Source organism: Pollicipes pollicipes, unplaced genomic scaffold, assembly GCF_011947565.3.
Source record: "Pollicipes pollicipes isolate AB1234 unplaced genomic scaffold, Ppol_2.1 Scaffold_5724;HRSCAF=6776_pilon_pilon_pilon, whole genome shotgun sequence".
In the NCBI taxonomy this organism is placed as follows: Eukaryota; Metazoa; Arthropoda; class Thecostraca; order Pollicipedomorpha; family Pollicipedidae; genus Pollicipes; species Pollicipes pollicipes.
Window position 1 is genome coordinate 54,650,388 of NW_023596746.1, and position 22,878 is coordinate 54,673,265.

Consider the following 22,878-nt stretch of genomic DNA (forward strand, 5'->3'; position numbering starts at 1 on the left):
AGCAACGCGAGACGTCCCGGGCCGTGCAGGTCGCACAGCAACGCGAGACGCCGCGAGCCGTGCAGGCCGCACAGCAACGCAAGACGCCCCGAGCCGTGCGAGCCGCACAGCAACGCGAGACGTCCCGGGCCGTGCAGGTCGCACAGCAACGCGAGACGCCTCCAGCCGTGCGGGCCGCACAGCAACGCGAGACGGGAAGTTTTGATCTGCGCTTTGGCAAGCTTTGCTTCCGAACTAGCACGGCCGTCAGTGGTCACAACATGACGCAGGCCAGATATTGATGGCGTCCGACACCGATCCAATAGGAGAAAGTAGCTCATGCGATGATAAACGACTCTCTCCCGTTCACGCTCTCCCTCTCTCTCTCTCTCTCTCTCTCTCTCTCTCTCTCTCACCATCTCTCTCTCCCGCGTGATGTGAGGTGCACTGTACAGAGGAGTTGGGGGTCGGCCGTCGGTCGATTGGCGGCACACTAGACCGGCGCCAGAGGCCGTGCCAGGCGGGCCTCCTCCGGGCCGCTCGTCCGGAGGCCGGGCTGGCCAATCTCGCTCGCCACCTCCGGGGCCCCGCCGAGCCCGAGATCGAGTTACGTGTCGCCAAATTCGACCCACGCTCCCAAGTGTTTGGCCCACTTCCATCCCGCCGGCGAAATTTTGTTATTTTGCAGTTGCATAGGCATTTTTACTCGCCGTATATCCGCATGGGTGTAAAGCCCATAGCTGGAGGGCGGTTCGTAGCATGAACTCAACAGGGGGCACGGTTCCTTTCGACGTTTGGTTTTGAGAGCTTTGCGTGTAGGCGCGCTTATCATGTGATCGTGCAAACATGCGGGTTGTGCTTACGTTAGCGGACGTGGTATATGACTTTCCCGAACTTAAAGTTAGCTGTAAAGATATCGATAAAATAAAAATGTACCCTGATAAAGCGCACATAAAAACGAATCGCACGGTGAGTAAAATGCAAAAATTGTTGACAACGCACTTCTCTGCGCACGCTGACCGTACAGCCATCACGTTTGAGCGTTACATGTCACAAGGGTGAGCCACTTTCATAATGAACGAAGGCCACTGTGAAATGAAATACAGGCGTGAGATGAATAATCCGGCTCGGTTTTTCAGTAACTCGTCATCTTTTAGATAACTCATCTAAATGCCTGCAATAAAAAAAGCTCGTATCTGAAGTAGCATCAACTTCGTGTTACCTACACTATTCTGTCTCCTCACTTGCATTTTTAGAGCACGTGGGCTGGAGAAAAGGCAAGGAAGGGCAGTGTGGAGACGTGGCAACTATAGTTCCGTCGAATTTCTACTAACGTGCGAATGATGAATAACTGATAAAACTCCCGCGCATCAGTGTCATTCTGGCCCTCATACAAAACGATACAGTTGCGAAACCATCCTTACATGCTCGATTTAGTCGCATGCTACTACATAGCCGAAAAACTGATTCGGTGCTGAATTTTTGCGCTCAGCCCTTCGAGCTAGCGCCAGGCCTCGCGACGGCCATGCGTGACCCAATACGTAAATTTGACGTGGCCATGCTTTCAAGACTCACCGAGCTCCCATCCGCATAACTCGCGCCCGCATGCAGCCGTTGAGTCCTACCCAGATCCGCAACGCATCGTATATCGGCATTATTTTCTCTTCCCCTATCATCCTTTTTCATTTACTGTTTCATTTGCCGCCAGGCCTCGCCACCTCGGGCGTGCCGTTCTCTCCCTCTGCTGCCGCCCTGCCCGTGCCCGCTAGTGTGCGCCCACTCTTTCTCTCTCACTCTCTCTCACTCTCGCCCTCTCATTCAGAGGCTCGGAATCGATCCGGGCCGCTGTGCCGGCGACGAAAGCCAGGCCGGTCCACAACAATGCGCGGCGCGCGGCCAAACTGGACGCGCCGACCGAGCGGCGCTAGCACCACCGCCGCCGCCGCCACCGAGCCGCCCTCGCTGCCTCTCCTTGAGCCGACATGGGTATCACTTGAGTTGCTGTATCACTGGTAGCGTGGACCGCTGCGCCACTGTACGTCCACACACGCGTGCCGACGCTGGCGCTGCCCAGCGGCGCGGCCGTCCGGGGCTGCGCCACGCGTGACGAGCGGCGCCGGGTCCGCGCGGCGTCGCTACACCGAGACGCGCTTGCCGAGGCTGTGGGCATCACCCTCCGAGTCGGCCAGGATCTCCTCGGCCGTCTGCGTGTGGCTGAGCGTCTCCAGGGCGATACTGTGCGGCAGCAGGTGCGAGATGCGGCCCGGGCGCCGCTTCATCACCGTGTACCTGGGGACGCACGCCGGACACGCGGTCACTGGACAGCAGGCGCGGCGGCCGGCCGGCATCGCTCCAGCCAGCACCGCTGACCTCATGCGCGGCACTGAGGGAACGGGGGAGTGGTCTGGAGCTCGGGCTCACACGTCAAGGGTCCGGGCTCCAGCCATGGCCGCGCCATTGCGCTTATGTGAGCACGGCAGTGGTTCCTCCCGTGTCACAAAACAACCCGTCTTATGTGAGCACGGCAGTGGTTCCTCCCGTACCACAAAACAACCCGTTTTATGTGAGCACGGCAGTGGTTCCTCCCGTGCCACACAACAACCCGTCTTATGTGAGCACGGCAGTGGCTCCTCCCGTGCCACAAAACATCCCGTCTTATGTGAACACGGCAGTGGTTCCTCCCGCGCCACAAAACAACCCGTTTTATGTGAGCACGGCAGTGGTTCCTCCCGTACCACAAAACAACCCGTATTATGTGAGCACGGTAGTGGTTCCTCCCGTGCCACAAAACATCCCGTCTTATGTGAGCACGGCAGTGGTTCGTCCCGTGTCACACAACAACCCGTCTTATGTGAGCACGGCAGTGGTTCCTCCCGTGCCACACAACAACCCGTCTTATGTGAACACGGCAGTGGTTCCTCCCGTGTCACACAACAACCCGTCCATAGACAACCGCATATACTTCTCTTCAGTCACAAATAGTGTAAGCTCTCCCTTCAAAAAATGATCGCCTAGACCATCTAGAATCTGATGAATGATCAGCACGGGAGGAATGCATCGGACCGCCGGCGGCGGCGGCGGCGGCGGCAGACGGCCGGGACCGCCGGCGGCGGCGGGTCGGGCCGGGACCGCCGGCGGCGGCGGGTCGGGCCGGGACCCGCCGGCGGCGGCGCCGGCGCCACTCGGCCGCGGACCGTGTCCAGCGGCCGTCCCAATGAGCCGCTGATGGCGGCCAGCGGACATGCCGCCGTCACGCCCAGCAGACGCTGATGAGCCGTGAGGAATCCTCCGGACGGGCGACGGGGGCTGGCGCAACAGGGGCCGCCCGGCCGCCAGCAGACTCCAGACAGGAGCATACAGTTCGACGGGGCCCCTCCGCCTGCGGCAGCAGGCGGAGGGCCTTCTCCCAGATGCCTAAACTCCAGCGTCATATCTCCAGCAACCACCAGCCCAGCCGGGGTTTATTATTATTATTATTATATTATTATTATTATTATATTATTATTATTATATTATATTATTATTATCATTATTATTATTAGTATTGCGAAACTTGGCGAAATCTAGCGAGTGGCTATTCAAGCGCCCCGTCGGTACATATCACATAAATAAACACAGAACACGTAACACTTGCAAATGGGACGCAACGCCAGCGACACATATACGATCTTACAAAACATGAGCGACTAATGATACAACCAGCACATGCACGTCATGGCCAGTTTTCCCCTCAGACCACACCAGTCCAGCCGGGCTCTCCCCTCAGACCACACCATTCCAGCCGGGCTCTCCCTTCAGACCACACCATTCCAGCCAGGCTCTCCCCTCAGACCACACCATTCCAGCCGGGCTCTCCTCTCAGACCACACCAGTCCAGCCGGGCTCCACCGTCCAGCTGTACCAGCAGTTCCGTCTCAATGGCCCGCTCTGACTCAGTTTGATAATTTGATGTGGCCGAACTGAATCGATCGCACGGTATCCACTTCTGAGCCCCATTGAACGCAGCCCCTCTTGCTGCTTGCGCCTGAGCCTATGCGAGATTGAGCAGCTGGCGAGTGGGGAGTGGAATGCAGAACTAAAGACAAGCCAGCGTTGTGGTGGGTTCTCGCGCTTGCTGGCTGTGCAGCCGGAAGAGCTGGCCACATGAGTGTGAGGTGAAGGACGCGAGAAGCACTCCTTGACCCCAGACCCTGCTAGCAATCGAAAATGGTTCTGTTCTTACCTCGAATACCATCTTCAGGCTATTTGCACAGTCACAGGCGTGGTAACCGAGATGTTTCTGGAAACGCGATCAATCCAATCGGAGTTTGGAGCACCCTGGACCTCCTTTTTCGAATTTTGCCGACTTATGTCTTCACTCTCTGAAGACGCGCACGTGGCACAGCATCCGAACGATATCGATTGTTGGAACCTGGCAAACAAACTTTTCCACAGCTCTTGCTATTGTGGAACAGACTTCCGTCTCTCGGGACGTCCGTGGCCTGGCTAAAATAGCCCCAGGGAAGGAGGGGTGAGGGACACGTCGGATCAGAGGTACCAAGTAATCAGGGTGGGGGGCCTATACGGCAAAAAATATGTCATGCCGGTTGAATCATTATTGATGCGAAGGATGAGTCATGTCTTACCATCCCAGGCAATCAAGTACTGCGGTTTCTAATGCAGAGTGAGAGCGCTAGGACTAATGTAAGAACTTGGTATGGCCCATAGTATGGTGTTGATGATATGCTTTGATGATTGAGCTTCTTTGTGTGATCTACAGGCCCCTTTCCATCATTTGGATTTTTAAAGTTTTTTCGACCCTACTTTGCAGGTTTCTGGGGCGTGGTGGCACGTTGGAGGTTGTACTTATCGGGCGTGGGGGCACGTTGGAGGTTGTATTTCTGGGGTGTGGGGCACGTTGGAGGTTGTATTTCTGGGACGTGAAGGCACGTTGGAGGTTGTATTTCTGGGACGTGAAGGCACGTTGGAGGTTGTATTTCTGGGGTGTGGGGGCACGTTGGAGGTTGTATTTTCGGGACGTGAAGGCACGTTGTAGGTTGTATTTCTGGGACGTGGGGGCACGTTGGAGGTTGTATTTCTGGGGTGTGGGGGCACGTTGGAGGTTGTATTTCTGGGGTGTGGGGGCACGTTGGAAGTTGTATTTCTGGGACGTGAAGGCACGTTGGAGGTTGTATTTCCGGGACGTGAAGGCACGTTGGAGGTTGTATTTCTGGGGTGTGGGGGCACGTTGGAGGTTGTATTTCCGGGACGTGAAGGCACGTTGGAGGTTGTATTTCTGGGACGTGGGGGCACGTTGGAGGTTGTAGTTCTGGGGCGTGGGGGCACGTTGGAGGTTGTTTTTCTGGGACGTGGAGGCACGTTGGAGGTTGTATTTTGTTTAGACCGCTGCACTTGTCCCGTTATGCTGTAATGCCCTTGGCTCCCTGGTGTCCCTGCGACGTCATCAGCGGCTTGTTTCACACCATGGGTCCGGGTACGCATTTCCGGGTCTCACCTTACATCACATAGCTGGGACAGTGCTGTCCAGAAGAGACGTTTTCGTCGAGTGCTGTTTCTGAGGCCTAAATCAGCTTTGTTTTCTTCACTTACCAGTGTCCTTTTTTAAGGCTCCGTCCGAACGTTTACTGCATAACTAACCCGTCGGGGCCTCGTCCTTCGGCGTGTCCCTCTGGCGTCGGGGCCCTCGTCCTTCGGCGTGCCCCTCTGGCGTCGGGGCCTCGTCCTTCGGCGTACCCCTCTGGCGTCGGGGCGTCGTTCTCCGGCGTGCCCCTTCGGCGTCGGGGCCTCGTCCTTCGGCATGCCCCTCTGGCGTCGGGGCCTCGTCCTTCGGCGTGCCCCTCTGGCGTCGGGGCCTCTTCCTTCGGCGTACCCCTCTGGCGTCGGGGCCTCGTCCTTCGGCGTACCCCTCTGGCGTCGGGGCGTCGTTCTCCGGCGTGCCCCTCTGGCGTCGGGGCCTCGTCCTTCGGCGTGCCCCTCTGGCGTCGGGGCCTCGTTCTTCAGCGTGCCCCTCTGGCGTCGGGGCCTCGTTCTTCAGCGTGCCCCTCTGGCGTCGGGGCCTCGTTCTTCAGCGTGCCCCTCTGGCGTCGGGGCCTCGTTCTTCGGCGTGTCCGTGACCGCCCACGGTGGGAATCTGGTCCATGCGCTTCGCCAAGCTAGCCATGTCACCGCACGCCACTGCACTTATAAGGCGAAACTGATCGCTTTGAACTCTTGCCAAAATTGTGACATGAGCAGGATTGCTTCTTAGGCAAGAACATTGCGCGAGGGTGCGGTGGAAGAATCTTTGCTTTATTTTCCACAGGAGTTTTGCCATATACTCTCACGTTTCTGTCGTTGTTAACAACTAGTATGATATCCTAGCCGACCAGGCCTACGCACGTCATGGTATACTTTATTTTTAGACTATTCCTGCAAATACCTTACTATCTCGCACGTACCGTACCGTTGAGGAATTGCTGGCTTTGTTCCTGGAAAAAAATGCGCAGTACCAAAAACATTAAACAGCACAGAACATAAAAACGTTGAAATTATGCATCATGCCTGGAGGGTTTGTTGTGTTCTGTTTATTCTGTTGTTCTGGGGGGCCTGGAGGGAGGTTTGTTCATAGATCAGACGTGCAAATTAAACTTGGCTGACTCACTGCCCGCCAGCCGCACGGACCCCGCCACCCCTCTTCAAAACGTCGCATTACCAGGGATGAGGGAGCCACTGTCTTTCGCCTCTCAGCTCCAGGCTGGCTGTGGACTCCGTTTTCAGAGCACTCATCAGAACACTGATAAAGTTCTTCCGCGCGTGATAACTGATGACGGGAGTTGGGTTCGCTTGCAGTCATCTCGTTCGCTTGCAGACTTATCTTCCTTTTGATCTACGCATCAGAACGTCGGCTTATTTTAAACTGGCGGCAAGGTTCATGAGGTCATGAAACTTAGTTGTGTACGTGTGAATGCAGTTCATTTTTGTGTGTGGTGTGCTGAAAGTAGCCTTAAGAATGTCTTAGCACCTCCAAACTTTGTCGCAACACTGTGCAGGTGTTGTTGTTGCCTTTACTAATCATTATCGGGGAGCGTTTTAAATCTTACATGACTAATAAATAAAAACTCTATCGTCTGGCCTCAAACAACACTGGAGTTGTCGGTGACAGATAGCGAAACCTTGTTATGTTCTGCCTCAGAGTGGCGAGAGGGAGCTCTGCGTGACACTGCGGTCCAAGTCGGACCTCTGCGCGAGGTCCTACATCGGAGAACCATAGCCTGCCCCATAGCCTGACCGGGGTTGGCTGGGCTGGGCCGGCTTTCACAGCTAGCTGACCAGGGTTGGCTGGGCTGAGCCGGCCTTCATAGCTAACCGACCAGGGTTGGCTGGGCTGGGCCGGCCTTCACAGCTGGCTGACCGGGGTTGGCTGGGCTGGGTCGGCCTTCACAGCTAGCTGACCAGGGTTGGCTGGGCTGGAGCGGCCTTCACAGCTAGCTGACCAGGGTTGGCTGGGCTGGGCCGGCCTTCACAGCTAGCTGACCAGGGTTGGCTGGGCTGGACCGGCCTTCACAGCTAGCTGACCAAGGTTGGCTGGGCTGGGCTGACTTTCACAGCTAGCTGACCGGGGTTGGCTGGGTTAGGCTGGCTTTCACAGCTGGCTGGCCGGGGTTGGCTGGGCTGGATCGGCCTTCACAGCTGGCTGGCCGGGGTTGGCTGGGCTAGGCTGGCTTGCACAGCTAGCTGACCGGGGTTGGCTGGGCTGGGCCGGCCTCACAGCTAGCTGGCCAGGGTTGGCTGGGCTGGATCAGCCTTCACAGCTGGCTGACCGGGGTTGGCTGGGCTAGACCGGGTGACAGCAACGGTCGCCGACCTGCCTCCGTGCATCCTGCCTAGTAATCTTCGGTGCTCTTCGGTAATATTTTCCGCGAGATCTGGATTTGAATTTCACCAATGCGGTGGAACAAATGCACGCACATTTATGCAAATAAGTACACAACCATCGAACAGCTTTCTCGTGGTGGTGTCTAATATGGCTCACCGGACGGGTGCTCAGGCACGTGGTGAGCCTGATCCACAAACTCTCCTTGCTGGGAATCGCCGCGCACATTTCCCACCGCCTTTACTAGTAGGTCCCGGCTTTCATCGACTTGCCAGTGGACGTCTGTTTGACACTATAACTCAATGTCGATCTTTAATGGACTGCTTTGACCAGTATAAGTCTCGGATCGGGGGCTCCATTTCCGGGCTCGGCTGCAGCTGCGTCGCGACAAAAACAGCGTGGCGCGGCGTCCTGGTGGAGCGTCACCACGAGCCGTTGACTCGACTGCCGGTTGTCGTTGACTCGACTGCCGGTTAGTCGTTGACTCGAGCTGTCGGTTACTGCTGACTTGACCGCCGGTCGCCGTGACTCGACCGCCGATCACCGTTGACTCTAATCCGCTGGTCGTCGTTGACTCGTCTGCCGGTCGCCGTTTAACTCGGTTGTCGGTCGCCGTTGATTTAAGTTATCGGTCGCCATGGCACTCGGCTGCCGGTCGCCCATTGACTCGGCTGCCGGTCGTTATTGACTCGACTGCTGGTCGTCATTGACTCGGCTGCCGGTCGCTATTAACTCGGCTGCCGGTCGCTATTGACTGGGCTGCCGGTCGACTGATGTATTCTGCTGGTGGTCGCCATTGACTCGACTGCCGGTCGCCGCGCCCGCCGCGCCGCACCAGACGGGAGCGGAAAAGTTGGCTTTGGGGACTTCGGGTGGCGCGTGGGCGAAGAAAGCTGGGGTGGGCAAACCTGTCGAAACAGCGTCTTCCAAAAGATAATGCCGCAGTGGGGGCAACGGAATCGAAATCAAGGTGGCCGTTGCCAAACCTGTAATGCTTCTTACATGAGTTGGGATTGGAGCGCCCGACCCGCACTGCAACGGCGGTCGGTGCGATGGTGAACTCCAGACCTATCCACTCCGGGAACAACGGTGGGCTTTAGAGGTTTGCCGGAAGCATTGAGGCCAGGTACCAGTATCAACGGACGAGATAATTGTTCTGACCATAGGTGGGGCTTAGATTTGCACGGATGCCAGCTGCACCGCTGCTGGGGCTCGGCGCTGAAAAACACGATGCAATGATACTGGGCTGGGCGAGACGAGCAATGATAGGCGGTCCATCGAAACGGCGCGTCAGAATGCCATCTCATAAGCGGGCGATCATCACCGAGGCGCTGGACGCGCTAGCCAGAGAGAACGCTCGTGAAAGCGTACGAGCAATCCTGTGGGCCGTGACCGGACAGAATGTCTCGGCTCGCAAGTTACGTCCAATCGATTCATGGTTCGTTGCTGGCTCGGCACACGTACCGAGTGGCGTTGGAAAACCCGGACAAAGCCAAGCAAATTAATACACAAGCGTATGAGCCGAGCCGCATGTTCTAGATTCCGTGGTGGAGTTCATGCAGGTGGCGTCATGGTGGACATGCGATCGTGTTTTGTCGGCGGCTGAGCACGTACACGGAATTCAGAGATGCCAGCTGGTCAACTAAGTATAGACGGAAATGAAAGTGATGCCACCACAGCACGTCAGAGTGCTGTCCGGTGAACAGTCTATATTGACATGGTCTCTTCTCAGAATCGGGCTCGGGTCCCAGTTCAGGGGCCGTGCATGGCTTTGTTCTGACTTGGGCTAGATATCCCAAGCTCAGGGCCACGCGCTGGCGCTGGCTCGGGGGCTAACCCTGGCTTTGGTTTTACTAGACTCAGACGTTCCAGCTCAGGGCATTGGTCTGGCGCTGGCTTGGGGCCCCACTCTGGCTTTGTGGTCCGACCTGGGCTAGATGTCCCAGCTCAGGGTCTTACTCTGACGCTGGCTCGGGGGCTGGATCTGGCTTTGGTCTGACTTGGTCTAGATATCCCAGCCCAGGGCCTTACTCTAGCGCTGACTCGGGGCTGGCTCTGTCTTTGGGTCCGGCCCAGGGTAGATGCCCCAGCTCAGGGTCCGACGCTGGCTTCGGCTCAGCGTCATAGCTCAGCGACTGGCTCGGGTCCCGGTCCCGGCCTCCAGCTCCGAGTCAGACAATGTCGCGGGGCCGGCCGACGACATCATGCAGCTCCCTACGAGGGCAGCGTCGCCGGAGTCCGACGCTCTCAGCGCAGCTCTCCGGGCGGACAGGCCGGGGGCCAAATGCGGCGCAGTTCCTCTCGGCACTAGATGACCGACGGGCTGAGGCGGCTGGTGAGGGCGGAACGAGAGCCGCCCGGCTCGCCCGCCAAAGCCTTGTTTGCGTCCGTTAGGAGCGCTGTGGGCCTCTATTTCGCGTCGGAGCCGGCGCCGGCCGCTGGGTAAACAGGGTTGGTCCGGCGCGGGACACGCCGCCGGTCACATGGCGAGCGCCGCCGCACCGCCGTCAGCGCCACCGCACGCTCCGCATCGACACCTGCAGGGCCCTTCACCAGCGTCGTGAGCCCGGGGCGGCGCCGTGATCGCCGACGTCCCGCGCCGTCCGCGCCGGAATCACGAGCGTCGACACGCGAGACGCGAGTGCGGCGATAGCGGCGCCCGGAATAGCACCCGACTGCCAACCGCAGGCCGCGTTCGCTCGGCTCCTGGCGCACAATACGGCGTCAATCAACCCAGATACGCCGCTGACAGCCGACCGCCAATCCCGTGGGCGGAGACGGCGAGGCGGGCGCGGCCTCCGCTCGACGGCGCGTCGCATCCGTCACGGGCGGTCAGCCGCCGAGGGAAGGAGGTCTGCGCGCCGACCTGGAGCTCCAACCTCACGCAGTCAGCAGCTGTGCGCAAATGAACGGTACCTCTCAGCACAGCGTCTGGTGACCTTAGCGGCGCCGGTCACCCGGCAGCAGCTGCGCTTGGGTAACCGACAAGGACTTAAGCGGCACTTCCCACAGCAGCAGCTGCGCTTGGGTAACCAGCACACGAACAAGCGGCATTCCCACAGCACCAGCTGCGCTTGGGTAACCAGCACACGACCAAAGCGGCACTTATCCCACAGCAGCAGCTACGCTTGGGTAACCAGCACGGCACGAGTCAGCACCGAATTGCCGGCGTAGGCAAATTCGGCAGCTGACGGAATGAGCAGCATTGCTCACCTCGGCGGCTGGACGGGCGGACATCACCCATCACCACGGCAGCTGCAGGAATCAGGGCACTGCTCACTTCGGCGGCTGCGGGGACCACCAGCACCGTTCACCCCGACAGCTGCTGGGAGGAGCCGCACTAACTACACCAGTATCGATCCCGTCCAGTCATCAACCCCCCCCCCCCTCCACTCAACCATGATGACTCGACCTCGGCGAGTTGATCGAACGGTGCCTTTCCTGTCCAGTGTCCGTGTCACCCTCAATTGAAGGTTTGATCGACATGAGCTCATCACCGCCGGTTCTGAGAAGCTCCGGCTCCGCTGGACCTGGTCACCCGCAGCTCTGCTCTTCAGCACGCCATTGACACGAGGCCAACACCGATAAGACGCCACGTTGATTCCTATCATGATTTCCACCATGGACTTCTGAATTGATCGAGCGCCTTGATCCATGACGAGGAACTCGAGCCGGTCAGGATGTTTCTATATGAACCTTAACATGGAACTCTAGCCAATTACATCTTGCCATGATGCTTAACATGCAGGCTCTAGCCGATTACGACTTCATGTACGATCCCGAAAATGGAGTTATTAATCCGTTACAATCCCCTCAGTAAGCCCTGGCGTGGAGTAGTTCTGACCGATCACCAGTCATGAAGGATCCTTAACATGCAGCTCATACGAATCACGACGCCCTTACTCGATCCACAGCTTGTAGCTCAATTTATCACGTCCTGTCTGATCACTGGCCTAACAGTCCTAACCACTCACTACGACGTCTCACATGATTTTCATCATGTACTTCCATTTCATCGTGATCCCCTGCTTGATTCTCAGCATGTAGCTCAAAGTCATCACATCTTGTCTGATCACTAGCATGAAGCTGTGCTTAATATCAACACCTGACTCCTTCTTCGGAGGGATAGATACTTATTGTAACGTAGCCATCTTGCCTGGAGCATTTAACGATGCACATCATTCACCACAAGTAACTCGAAAGTGTTTTAAAAACGGCGCATAAATGCTGCCACAATCACTTGAAGTGAATTGGTCAATCCCTCAGCAAAGCAGAAAACGGCAAATAATTCGATTGCAACTCATGAAAACATAATTTCTAATCGTTTTAAATTCGTTACGGTTCTTAAAACCTTTGTTAGTTATTTTGAAATATGGGAGTCATCTCGCTTTAAACTGCGAAAAATTCATCCTCGACGCGCGAACAATTTCGAGGCTATCTTAAGTGAGTCAGCTCCCGCGGGGCATGACACTTAAGAATGCATGAAATGAATAATTCCGGTGATTCAGGCTTCTATATGTGTTTACTTACTTTGCCAGAATTTCCCGCCGACTTGCGGGCGATAAAGCAGCCTCGGTATAGCATGAACTCCACAAAAGTTGGGGAGAATGGTGAACTGCACTCCGAAGTTCGGCCGTCCGCACTTCCAAGACTTTGTGAGCGCTCCTTCGTTAACGATTCATGGCAATGCTCCCTCAGCTGTTCGATGCTGTACTGAAAAGCCCAACACACATGCTCCGCTTACTTTGGCGGCGACTATGACGCTAGACAAAATACTAGGCAGGCTCATCCCCCCAGTTGGTTCGCTGCCAGGCCTGCTCCGTTGCGTTGGATGTCGCTGTCGTTACACGCCGGCTGGTCGGCAAATTCGGTTACGCCGCGGGCCACGAGCGAGACGGCGGCGCGGCCACGGGATCGGGTGACACCGCGCAAACAAAGCCAATCCGCGGGCGAGGATTTCGCAGCCGCCAGGCACGCGACACCGCCACTGAGCGAGGACGACATCCTCGCGTGCTCCCGAGCGGCCCGGCCCGCCGGCGAGGTCACCAGAGGTTAAAGGGCGCGGGGCTCTGAGGTTAAAGGCCGGGCTCTGACCTGACCTGTTCTTGGGTCGGCCGAGCATCGGACAGGCAGAGCTGACAGCGGCAGCTGCACACGCTGGTGACGTCACTCTGCGATGAGCGGTGATCCGGCGAGAAAATGACCGACCCGTTGGCCGTGATGACGTCCACCCTCTAACCGAACCGTCTCCTGCGCCGCCTGCCGGCACACGGGTGAAGCTGTCAGCAGTGCACGCCGGACCACACACGGTGAGAGTGTGCCTACCTTGGTCTGTCTCGCCTACCACGTCATGACCGATGTTCAGCATTCATGGTGAACGTCTTTAAACGGACATTACAGATAAACTTCTTCCGAGTGAATGCCGAGGAGTTGTAACAGCGCGACTGCAGCAATAAGGACCTCGAAATTGAACGTCGGTTAGCTTGAGTTCGTCGGAATTTCTGGACACGTTTAATGGAAGCTCTTGTTTAATCTACGTAGGGTTTTATCATCAAGTATCCCCCGAAGTTTTCATGGAAGGTTTCCGAAACTGCGTACCTCCAACCCTTTGGGAAAAGGCGCCGTATCATTCCCACGCACAAAGTTTGACACAATGCCTCGACGATGAGAGCAAATGCTTGCCCGTGTACCCATTCATCTATCTTATAAGGCCTTTACGAACCCAATCCTACAAAGTTCAGCTCACGTCGCTGTGACCTTACACGCTACATGTCAATCAAATTTTTGTCGGCGCGAGGAACACACCACGAAAAATTCATCAGCCTCGTCAACCAACCATAACGGCACGTAATCACAAAGTGCATGCTAATGCCGCTTATGTAAGACTTATTATATTAGACTTATGTTATAGACCCATGGCTGCTACAACTTATTCAATTAGACGTGGTGCGCGATGCATCCTTTAACTTCAAGGATGTAATTCAGAGCTTAATATGACATCATAACATGGTCTGCTAAATCACATCGCAGTGAGCCTAACAGACCAAATGGGCCCTGCCAGTCGCATGGTCGCGTTCTCTTCGCACTGACTTCTGGGATAGTCTCCAGAGGGACGCCGCACCACAAGTCTCGATCTAATCCTCGGCTGACAGCCCCTTCGGATTCCGCGCCCTTGTTTGGACCCCAGCAGCCTCACCCCCCGCGATTCCCCGCCCTTGTTTGGACCCCAGTAGCCTCACCCCCCTTCCGATTCCCCGCCCCTGTTTGGACCCCAGCAGCCTCAACCCCCGCTGACCGTTGAGGTCCCTCAGCAGCCCCAGCAGCCTCAGCAGTCTCCCCTTGCTCACCGATGCCGGGCGCGGCTGGTCCGGTCTCGTATCCATCCGAGCTCCCAGCCGGGCCCGTCACTGCCCCCGCGCCCGTTACTGCCCCCGCGCCCGTCACTGCCCTGCACCGGCCGCTGCCCTCGGGCCCGTCACTGCCCCCGCGCCCGTCACTGCCCCTGCACCGGCCGCTGCCCTCGGGCCCGTCACTGCCCCCGCGCCTTACTGCCCCCGCCCCGTCACTGCCCCTGCACCGGCCGCTGCCCTCGGGCCCGTCACTGCCCCCGCGCCCGTTACTGCCCCTGCACCGGCCGCTGCCCCTGCACCGGCCGCTGCCCCTGCACTGGCCGGCTCCGGCGACGGCCGCTGCCCCTGCACCGGCCGGCTCCGGCTCCGGCGACGGCTGGCGCTGAGCACCCGGCGTGACGTCACGGCCCGCCGGGCGTTTTATTGCCCGTCGGTCGGCGGCGCCGGGCCGGACGCCTTCCCCGCCCGGCGGGCTGGTCGAGAGCTGTCGCCAGCCTGCGCCAGGCGGTGGTGGAGTGGGGACGGGGCGGGCTGCTCGGGAGCTGTCGCCAGCCCTCCGGGCCGGACGCCTCCCCGCCCGGCGGCCTGCTCGGGAGCTGCCGCCAGCCCGCTGCGCGGACGCCTTCCCCGCCCGGCGGCCTGCTCGGGAACTGTCGCCAGCCCGCGGCAGGCGGCGGTGGAGCGGGGGCGGGGCGGGCGGCGACGCGTCGTCTGTTTAGTCGATCGCCGCTCGATCCGTTGCCGAGTGCCGGTGGCACCGCGGCCCGGTCACAGATGCCTTCCCGGCCGAGAATAATCACAGCCATATGGCCCCTCGTGACGCCAGGACAGCTGTCGTCGTCCGGTCTGACACCAGACTGGCTGTCGCCGCCGCCCGACGGCATCAGTCTGGCCGGCGTCCGGGCTTCTCCCGGCCACGCGCAGGGGTGTCGCACTGTCTCCCAGGCATGCACAGCAGTGTAAGACCGCGCAGCAGTTACGTACAGGAACATCAGGCTGCCTGCTGGAAAGTCGTATATTGGGAAGCCGTATAAGGGAAGTCGTATAAGGGAAGGCTCCGCGGAGCTAGAGGAGCTCCCGACCTTCTCCCGGGGAGGTGTGGGAGCTCTACTTTAGCTCTCAGGCACATGCAGGACACCGGCCTGGTGTACGGGGTGCCATCTGCCTCCCGGGCGCAATGTGACAGATTGTCGAGCTGTTTTCCGGGCACATGAAGGGTGTGAGGCTGCCTTCCCAGCAGGTACTGGGATGTGAGGCTGCCTCTTGGTTGCGTGCGGAGATACCAGGCTGTTTCGTCGCCAGGAGGATGATTCGTGAATGGCTTGCTTCACACAAGGTCAGGTTTCTCCCCTGGTTCCAACTGGAACACCAAGACTCGGAGTTGGCACCCTTAGAAAACCTCCTGATGTGCCCACCGTTAAAATTGTCCGACTGCCTTCCTAGAAAATGACAAACGATGCTCGTATAATAGTTTTGGCTGCAAATCTGTCACATCAATGCGCCGCCTGTCACGTGTTTGTTTTCCCGGAGACGTGCGCAGAAGAGTGACGCCAGGGTTCCCACTCCCACACGCAGGCGGCTCGGCAGAGATCAGAAGGCTATCGGGGCGTCACCAGCTCAGCGGGCATCCATTTCCCACGGATCACGTCGAGTGACGCCAGGGTCCCCACTCCCACACGCAGGCGGCTCGGCGGAGATCAGAAGGCTATCGGGGCGTCACCAGCTCAGCGAAGCATCCATTTCCCACGGATCATGTCGAGTGACGCCAGGGTTCCCACTCCCACACGCAGGCGGCTCGGCGGAGATCAGAAGGCTATCGGGGCGTCACCAGCTCAGCGAAGCATCCATTTCACACGGATCACGTCGAGTCGCTGCGGTTTCAGAGAACCCCTTGCCCTGACTGACACCGGGCATCTCTGCATGAACTACGCGATACAGACACGGAGGCGTCCGTGCCATTGCGGTGGCTCTCAGCCAGTCGGGTCAGCGAGGGGGCAATTAGGATTTTGAAGCGAGTCGGTTTCCCAGCAAACTCCACAGTGTTCACAGCGCGGCTCCTTACAGAGCTTTTAAAAGCAGTGCGCAGTGGGATGTTCTGAACTGCGGATGAGTACAGGCTGTCACTTTGACCAAATGAGGCACAGCGATTGGAAACGAATGAGCAAGTAAGCGCGCATCAATTTACACGCTATATTCATGGTGCATCGTTGACCTGACTCCATTGTTGTTAGATGGATTACTGCTGTCATATTGGCCAGCAATAGCTGGTCCGGAGAGTACGACATGGCCACATGTCATGTGCGATGCTCTGACTGAGATATACACGAGGGATTTTATTGCTGTTCCCTAAGGTAGACACAAGCACAAATATAGCAAAAGAAGTGATTAATGCCCGCCCGAGACCGTCGTTTCCAAACCTGAAAGGCCCGAAGGTAGTGCTGAACCACTCGCTGCCAGAAAGCACTTCTTGTCACCGTTGACAACCGCTCGGCGGCCCTGAATAGAGCCGTGCCATTCCGCCAGCCGGCGCTGCATCGGGAGCCGTCACCTGGCTGTCGGCGCGTGTGTGTCGCTCCGTACGACAGGGTGGCTCTCAGACAACATCAGGCCGGCCTCCGAGTCCGCAGAGGCCGGCTGTAGGCCCGCTGGCGCTGACCCGACGGGCACTGCTTCCTTGCCATGCTACAAGTAAGCCAAGCGACTTTTTTCTTTGTTTGCCTTCAGTGATTAATAGCTCTTGTGCTGCATTAACGGCTCCAGTCGCGCTTTGCAGCAAAAACACAGCTGTGGCGTGTGCCAAAGGAATAACTTTCCCGTACAACTAAAGTTGGTGACGTAAGCAAAAACTATCTTGTTTTGTTGTGTGGAACTCATTGGCAGACATACCGCGCGCACTGCGGCCGTCGAACGGCTTCCTGCTGACGTTAGCGGCACGTTTCAGATGGACCAGAATGAAAGACGCGGGCACAGGCTGACTAAACCAGCTGAGGTGGGTGGCTGGGCGGACGTCACTGGCCGCACCTACCTGCACGCCTACTCGCCAAACTTCCGACGCGAACTGTGGTCATATTAAATTCTGTGCAGGCTGTACGGAGGCGCGGGTGGTAGTTGGGCCAGACAGGAGCGCGAGGAGAGTGGGCCGGACGGAAGAGCGGGGGAGAGCGGGCCGGACGGAGGTGCGGGAGAGTGGGCCAGACGGAAGCGCAGGGAGAGTGGGCCGGACGGAAAGCGCGGGGAGAATGGGCCGGACGAAAGTGCGGGAGAGTAGGCCAGACAGAACCGCGGGCAGAATTTCTCGGACGGAAGCGCGGGGGAGTGGGTCGGACGGAAGTTCGAGGAGAGCGGACCGGACGGAAGCGCGGGGGGAGTGGGGGTCGGACGGAAGTTCGAGGAGAGCGGACCGGACGGAAGCGCGAGGAGAGCGGACCGGACGGAAGCGCGGGGGAGTGGGTCGGACGGAAGTTCGAGGAGAGCGGACCGGACGGAAGCGCGGGGGGAGTGGGGTCGGACGGAAGTTCGAGGAAGAGGCGGACCGGACGGAAGCGCGGGGGAGTGGGTCGGACGGAAGTTCGAGGAGAGCGGACCGGACGGAAGCGCGGGGAGAGTGGGCTGGAACGGAGGCGCGAGGCAGTGGGCCGGGCAGAAGCGCAGGGGGGGGGGGGGGAGAGTGGACCAGACGGAGCGCTACGTGGGCTGGAGCCCTCTGATTGTACTTCTCGGGTCGTTCAATAGAATCCGGAGACTTTTTGTGGCGCGGCTGATTGTTGGAGCCGGATGTTAACAAACAAGCACGATCGGCAGGACTTTTCTGTTTGCCAACCAAGCTGATTTCATTCGGCACAAGTTGGGCTTAAACTGAGCAGCAGCGGGTAGGCCTGGGACTGGGGATGCAAAATGTGAGCGGTGCAGGCAGGACGCCGCGCCTAATGTAAGGCACGGTGTGCACGCCCGGGCAGTGCACGCCATGCCCGAGGAAATCACGCGAAAAAATGAAGCTCAAGTTTAAAAGGATCAAACTATGCAATTAAAACATGCCACAACAGCAACCAATCGCGAAAGCAAACTAATCCACACCCCATCCCCCTCTCATCCCAATATAGACAGAGGGTGTAAGCAGGTAACCCGGCAAGCACAGAATTACTTGTCTAAAACAGACAAAAACGCGCTTTATAATATATCTGCTACATATCCGACGGAACAAAATAAGGTTACAGCAGTAGCCAACGTGCATGTATGCAGGCAGCAACGGTAGACATGATGATTCATGGGGCCTGTACAAGATCACCAGTTGTGTTTATCAGGCTTGTCAATAGTACCACACGAATTGATAAGACCGGCAAGTAAAGGGTTTTGTGTAGGCAGCACCAAGGACAGTACACATAATGTTATCTTTAGAACACTTCCACATTAGCGCTTCATAAGTTGTTAAGTTTCCGTAACGTGAGGCTCATGTAACTGCGTACCCGGCTTCACGTTATATGAACCCACCGGTGAAAGGGACAGGTTCGCTGTACTAATGCATATCTCAGTCTCCCAGCGACACGTTTGCTATCAGGAAATGCCTTGAGGTGGACCGCAATGAGCACAACTGTTGAGTACCACCCAGCAATTATGACGGATGGTGGTTGTCGGCAATAACATGAGCTAAAAGAAAAAAAACTGAAATATTTGTGCTCCGGGCTTTCCATGCTTTCACGCCGCCTCTCTTCCGTTGCAGCGCAATCCTGATTTACCAATCACTAAGGTGTGATGGAAAAATGGAAAAACTTGTAACCGCCATTTTGTGATAACCCACCACTTATGATTTTAAAAAGCGCACTGCGTTTCCAGCCTTGCATTCCCATGCCCAAAATTGTTATTTTCAAGCCTGTCTACTATAGTGCACTGTGCCATCTACCCGGTCTTTCAGACATTCAGTGCGCAATTCATAAACCACAATGTGTCTTCATTGTCCCTTATGTTCCAGGCTACATTGCGGAATGGTCATGCAGGGGGTCAGGTGCGTTATTAAGAAAATATATGCTTTTTCTGAAGCCCTTCACGACCATGACTCATATTTTCAGCTTGGTGCCGTCCTCTGATGCCAAACGTTTGTAGCTGTTGGCATGGTTTGGAACCGTGGCTGTCACTGCTGCTCTTTCAGGGCCATTTTTCATGAAAACTACGGCAATGATCGCTAATTTTCAGTGCCCTGACAAAGTCTCAATTAGCCCATCTCCAAAGACCAGTGGATGGCCCGGTGTTATTATTTCACCCATAAAACTGATCAAATACTCTGCAGCCAATTGAGAAAGAGAAAATGCTTGCAACGTGTCATCTTTTATATGTTTTCTATATGCGATTATGCATATATAACCGCCAATGCATGCCGTGATTAATTATTTTGGTCTCAAAGGTTGCGAAGCCAATGCGGCATCACTGCAGATGGTGCTGTCAGTGTAGTACGGCTTGCGTTGACGCTCTCCTAAAAAAATATTTCCGCTCGCAAAGGTTTTTGCTCTCGTAAAAGAAGCTGCTCACCTTAAGAGTCCAGACTGTTTGTCCGTTCAGCTTTGACAAAGACCATCTCTCCTATTGTTCGTTCCTGAAAACTTCGACTGAACAGTAGAAGTTAACAGAATAATTACAGTAGAACGGTAGAAACAGTAGAACAGTAGAATTTTGGTCGGCCCGGCTTAGCCATGTAACGTTACCTGTCGAAACCGACCTGCCAAAGTTACCTTCCTGATTCCTACCAGTGGCCGATAAACCCCAAGTTATACAAAGAAATACAGGATTCATGCCTCAGAAATATGATACAGCAGAGTAGTTAGTATCTTTGCACCCAACGAGGACAGCCAGGCAAGCGGTCGTTGTAACGTCAGTGCCGTTCAAATGTGGACGTCAAACTAGTGGAAGTGTTGCCCTATGCAAACGCTTTCCTCTAACTTACAGGTGTCAAACGCCGCAGCCGGACATCCAAAATCCCAATGGTTTTCAGGTAGGGCCCATTGCCGCGGAAAAATGTCATTGACCGGACCAATAAGAATCGTCCGGTATCGAACCCCCGCGCAAAAAACAGTGTCACTCACCGGCCAGAACTCATCCGCATTGGACACGGGAAATGAGGGTGAAATGACCACCCGGTGGCGAGACCGTAAAAAAGTTACTTCATCAGCCGTGTACGGTATTACATAGACCAGGGTTGGTTTCCGGCTAGCTAGCTGGCCTCTGATCAATTGGCTAGCAGCAGGTTCGGCAGGCCGAACCTGCTAGCTGAACCGGCTAGCACACCGTGGGGATGTTGGGGCGATTGGAAAATGCGCGCGTGCGAATTAAAGTGTGGTAATGATTGAATCTGCTCCGACCAGCATTCGGCTACGGTTACTCTTCTTCTAACACATTCTGAATTGGTGACGTAATTCGGTTTAGCAGGTAACACATCAGCTACTAAGTGTGATGAAACACGCACACATATTTTCAATTCTGTCAAAAATATTTAGATGTGACCGCGAAAAGTCTTTAGCTTGATAGGACTGCGGTGCAAGAAGAATAACGCAACTTCTCGTTTGTCTTCGGGAGACGTCAGGGTGGTTGGGGGTTTTGGATGGCTGTTCCCCCAAAATTTACTTATTATACAAGGCAGCGCAATTTTACCTAAGCAACCCTCTGGCTACTGCACTGCCCGACATAGCATTGGAGGATACGATTCAACTGTAATTTGAGGCCCGACGTTGCTGAGCATCCATCCACCACAATTCCGACACAAAATGTTACATGAAGGAGGCAAAGAAACTTGCTCAAAATCACTTCCTTTGCTGGTTGCCGTTCTCAAATTGCCACCCGGGTATCATCGTTCGTCCGAACAACGCTAAGGCCAGAATCACTTCCGCACAAATGTGATAAACATGATTATATTCCGCGATTCCTCGGCGCAGCATGCCCGCAGGTGCCGATATACCCTAAAACTAAAAGCATTATCACCAGGCATTCTAATCGATCGTTGATCGATCCAATTGTTGCTTTATTTCCAAATGACCGATAAAGGTGATGCATAAGCACAGAACAACGATTGTAGGGAATCACTTTAGCAATAACAAAAACGGAGGTCTTAACTTCATGATGTTCTAAGTGTCAGCAAGTCAAACCATGGGCGCGACATTGCGAGCTGTGCAACATGAATGTCGGAAAAACAGATCAGGTGTGGTTAGAGCACAGCTAGTGTCTTCAGTTTTCAGCTAGAGCCGTGTCAAAAAACGGCTCGTTGCTGACGGTACGTTTGAGACAATGAAACGCCTTCTGGAGATCTGAAACAGGATTTCGTCACCAACGGTCTCACAGTGCTGACAGAAGAGCAGAGAAAAACTTGCTCCTGCCTGTCATCTTGTTTCTGTAGCAGACACGAAGGTGTTCAAAACGTTCTCGCGGCCATATGACCACGGACAGACCACCAACTATGAATGAACATATGCTGGCCAAGAAATAGCGTCAAACTGACTAGTGCGTGTGGCAGCCTGAAGAGGTGCTTCAGGTGTGGACCTGCACTTGACGTCAGGATAGGCCCACTCCTTAAGGGGTGCTTCAGGAGTGGGCCTACACTTGACGTCAGGACAGACCCACTCCTGAAGGGGTGCTTCAGGAGTGGGCCTGCACTTGACGTCAGGACAGGCCCACTCCTGAAGGGGTGCTTCAGGAGTGGGCCTATACTTGACGTCAGGACAGGCCACTCATGAAGGGGTGCTTCAGGAGTGGGCCTATACTTGACGTCAGGACAGGCCAACTCATGAAGGGGTGCTTCAGGAGTGGGCCTGCACTTGACGTCAGGACAGGCCCACACTCGGCACAGACAGCGCATTCAGAACTATTCTCACATCCCAACTGACTCACATTCACTACCGAAAGTGTCCCAAACTCAGCACTATCACCACATCTGTATTGGCTCACACTTAGTACTGAAAGTACCCCAAATTCAGACTGTCCGCACATCCAGACTGATTCACGCAAGTGCTAAAAGCACGGGTGTCGATTTGCACCGTTTGGGTGGGCCACTGGCCTCTCCAATGTCCGACTTCTCACTCCCCAACGATGTTTTGCCCCCGCCTTCTGGAGATTTATTGTAAGCAGAACATATAAAATGGGAGCTGAAAATTACGCAAATTCTAAAGAAAGTTTCTAAGACATGTTCCACAGATAAACAAACAACTACAATGGAAACCGCGATTCCCGGTTAAGGACGGCTTATTAAGCTCGCCAGTTCTGAACCTTCGCGATAAGTCTTATTTACTTGATTATTTATCTTCTTGCATGATTTTTTGGGTAAAAAACTCATGTTTTTCCGGTTTAGTTTTCTTGCACGACATTATTCAGGGGTGTTTCAAACTTCTACAACAACCTGCAAAATTTCGTTTTCGGCCTTGATGTCTCATACAAGGTTTTACAAGCGAACGAGGCTAGGGTTTATCAGTGAATCATCGGTCAATGAAAGCAAATCGGTCGCATATTAGCACACCAAATCGTGGCGACTTTACTAGACGTCCACGTTCCGAAGCACCCTTGAAATGCGCAAACTACCACTTCAACGCAAATTTTCGATGAAACAGTTTCAAAATCTGACGATTGACGCTCGCCAACTAAACCGACGGCGGTGATGGTCCACAACAATCACCACCAAAACAATACAGGCCGTGTCGAGCATGCTTGACTGGAGAGCTGCTCTCC

The 22,878-nt window shown here is 55.8% G+C and overlaps 1 protein-coding gene across 1 annotated transcript in view; it reads right to left on the reverse strand.

Moving 5' to 3' along the window:
- Positions 1-2,114: 2,114 nt before the first annotated feature.
- The window catches only part of LOC119103215 (ATP synthase subunit C lysine N-methyltransferase), a 29,688-nt gene continuing 8,924 nt past the window's right edge, over positions 2,115-22,878 (reverse strand). Inside the window, exons 4-5 of the mRNA XM_037226658.1 lie at positions 13,071-13,090; positions 2,115-2,268 (exon numbers count right to left, since the gene is read on the reverse strand). Of these exons, the coding sequence (XP_037082553.1) occupies positions 2,115-2,268; positions 13,071-13,090 (174 nt within the window). The remainder of the gene's footprint in view (positions 2,269-13,070; positions 13,091-22,878) is intronic.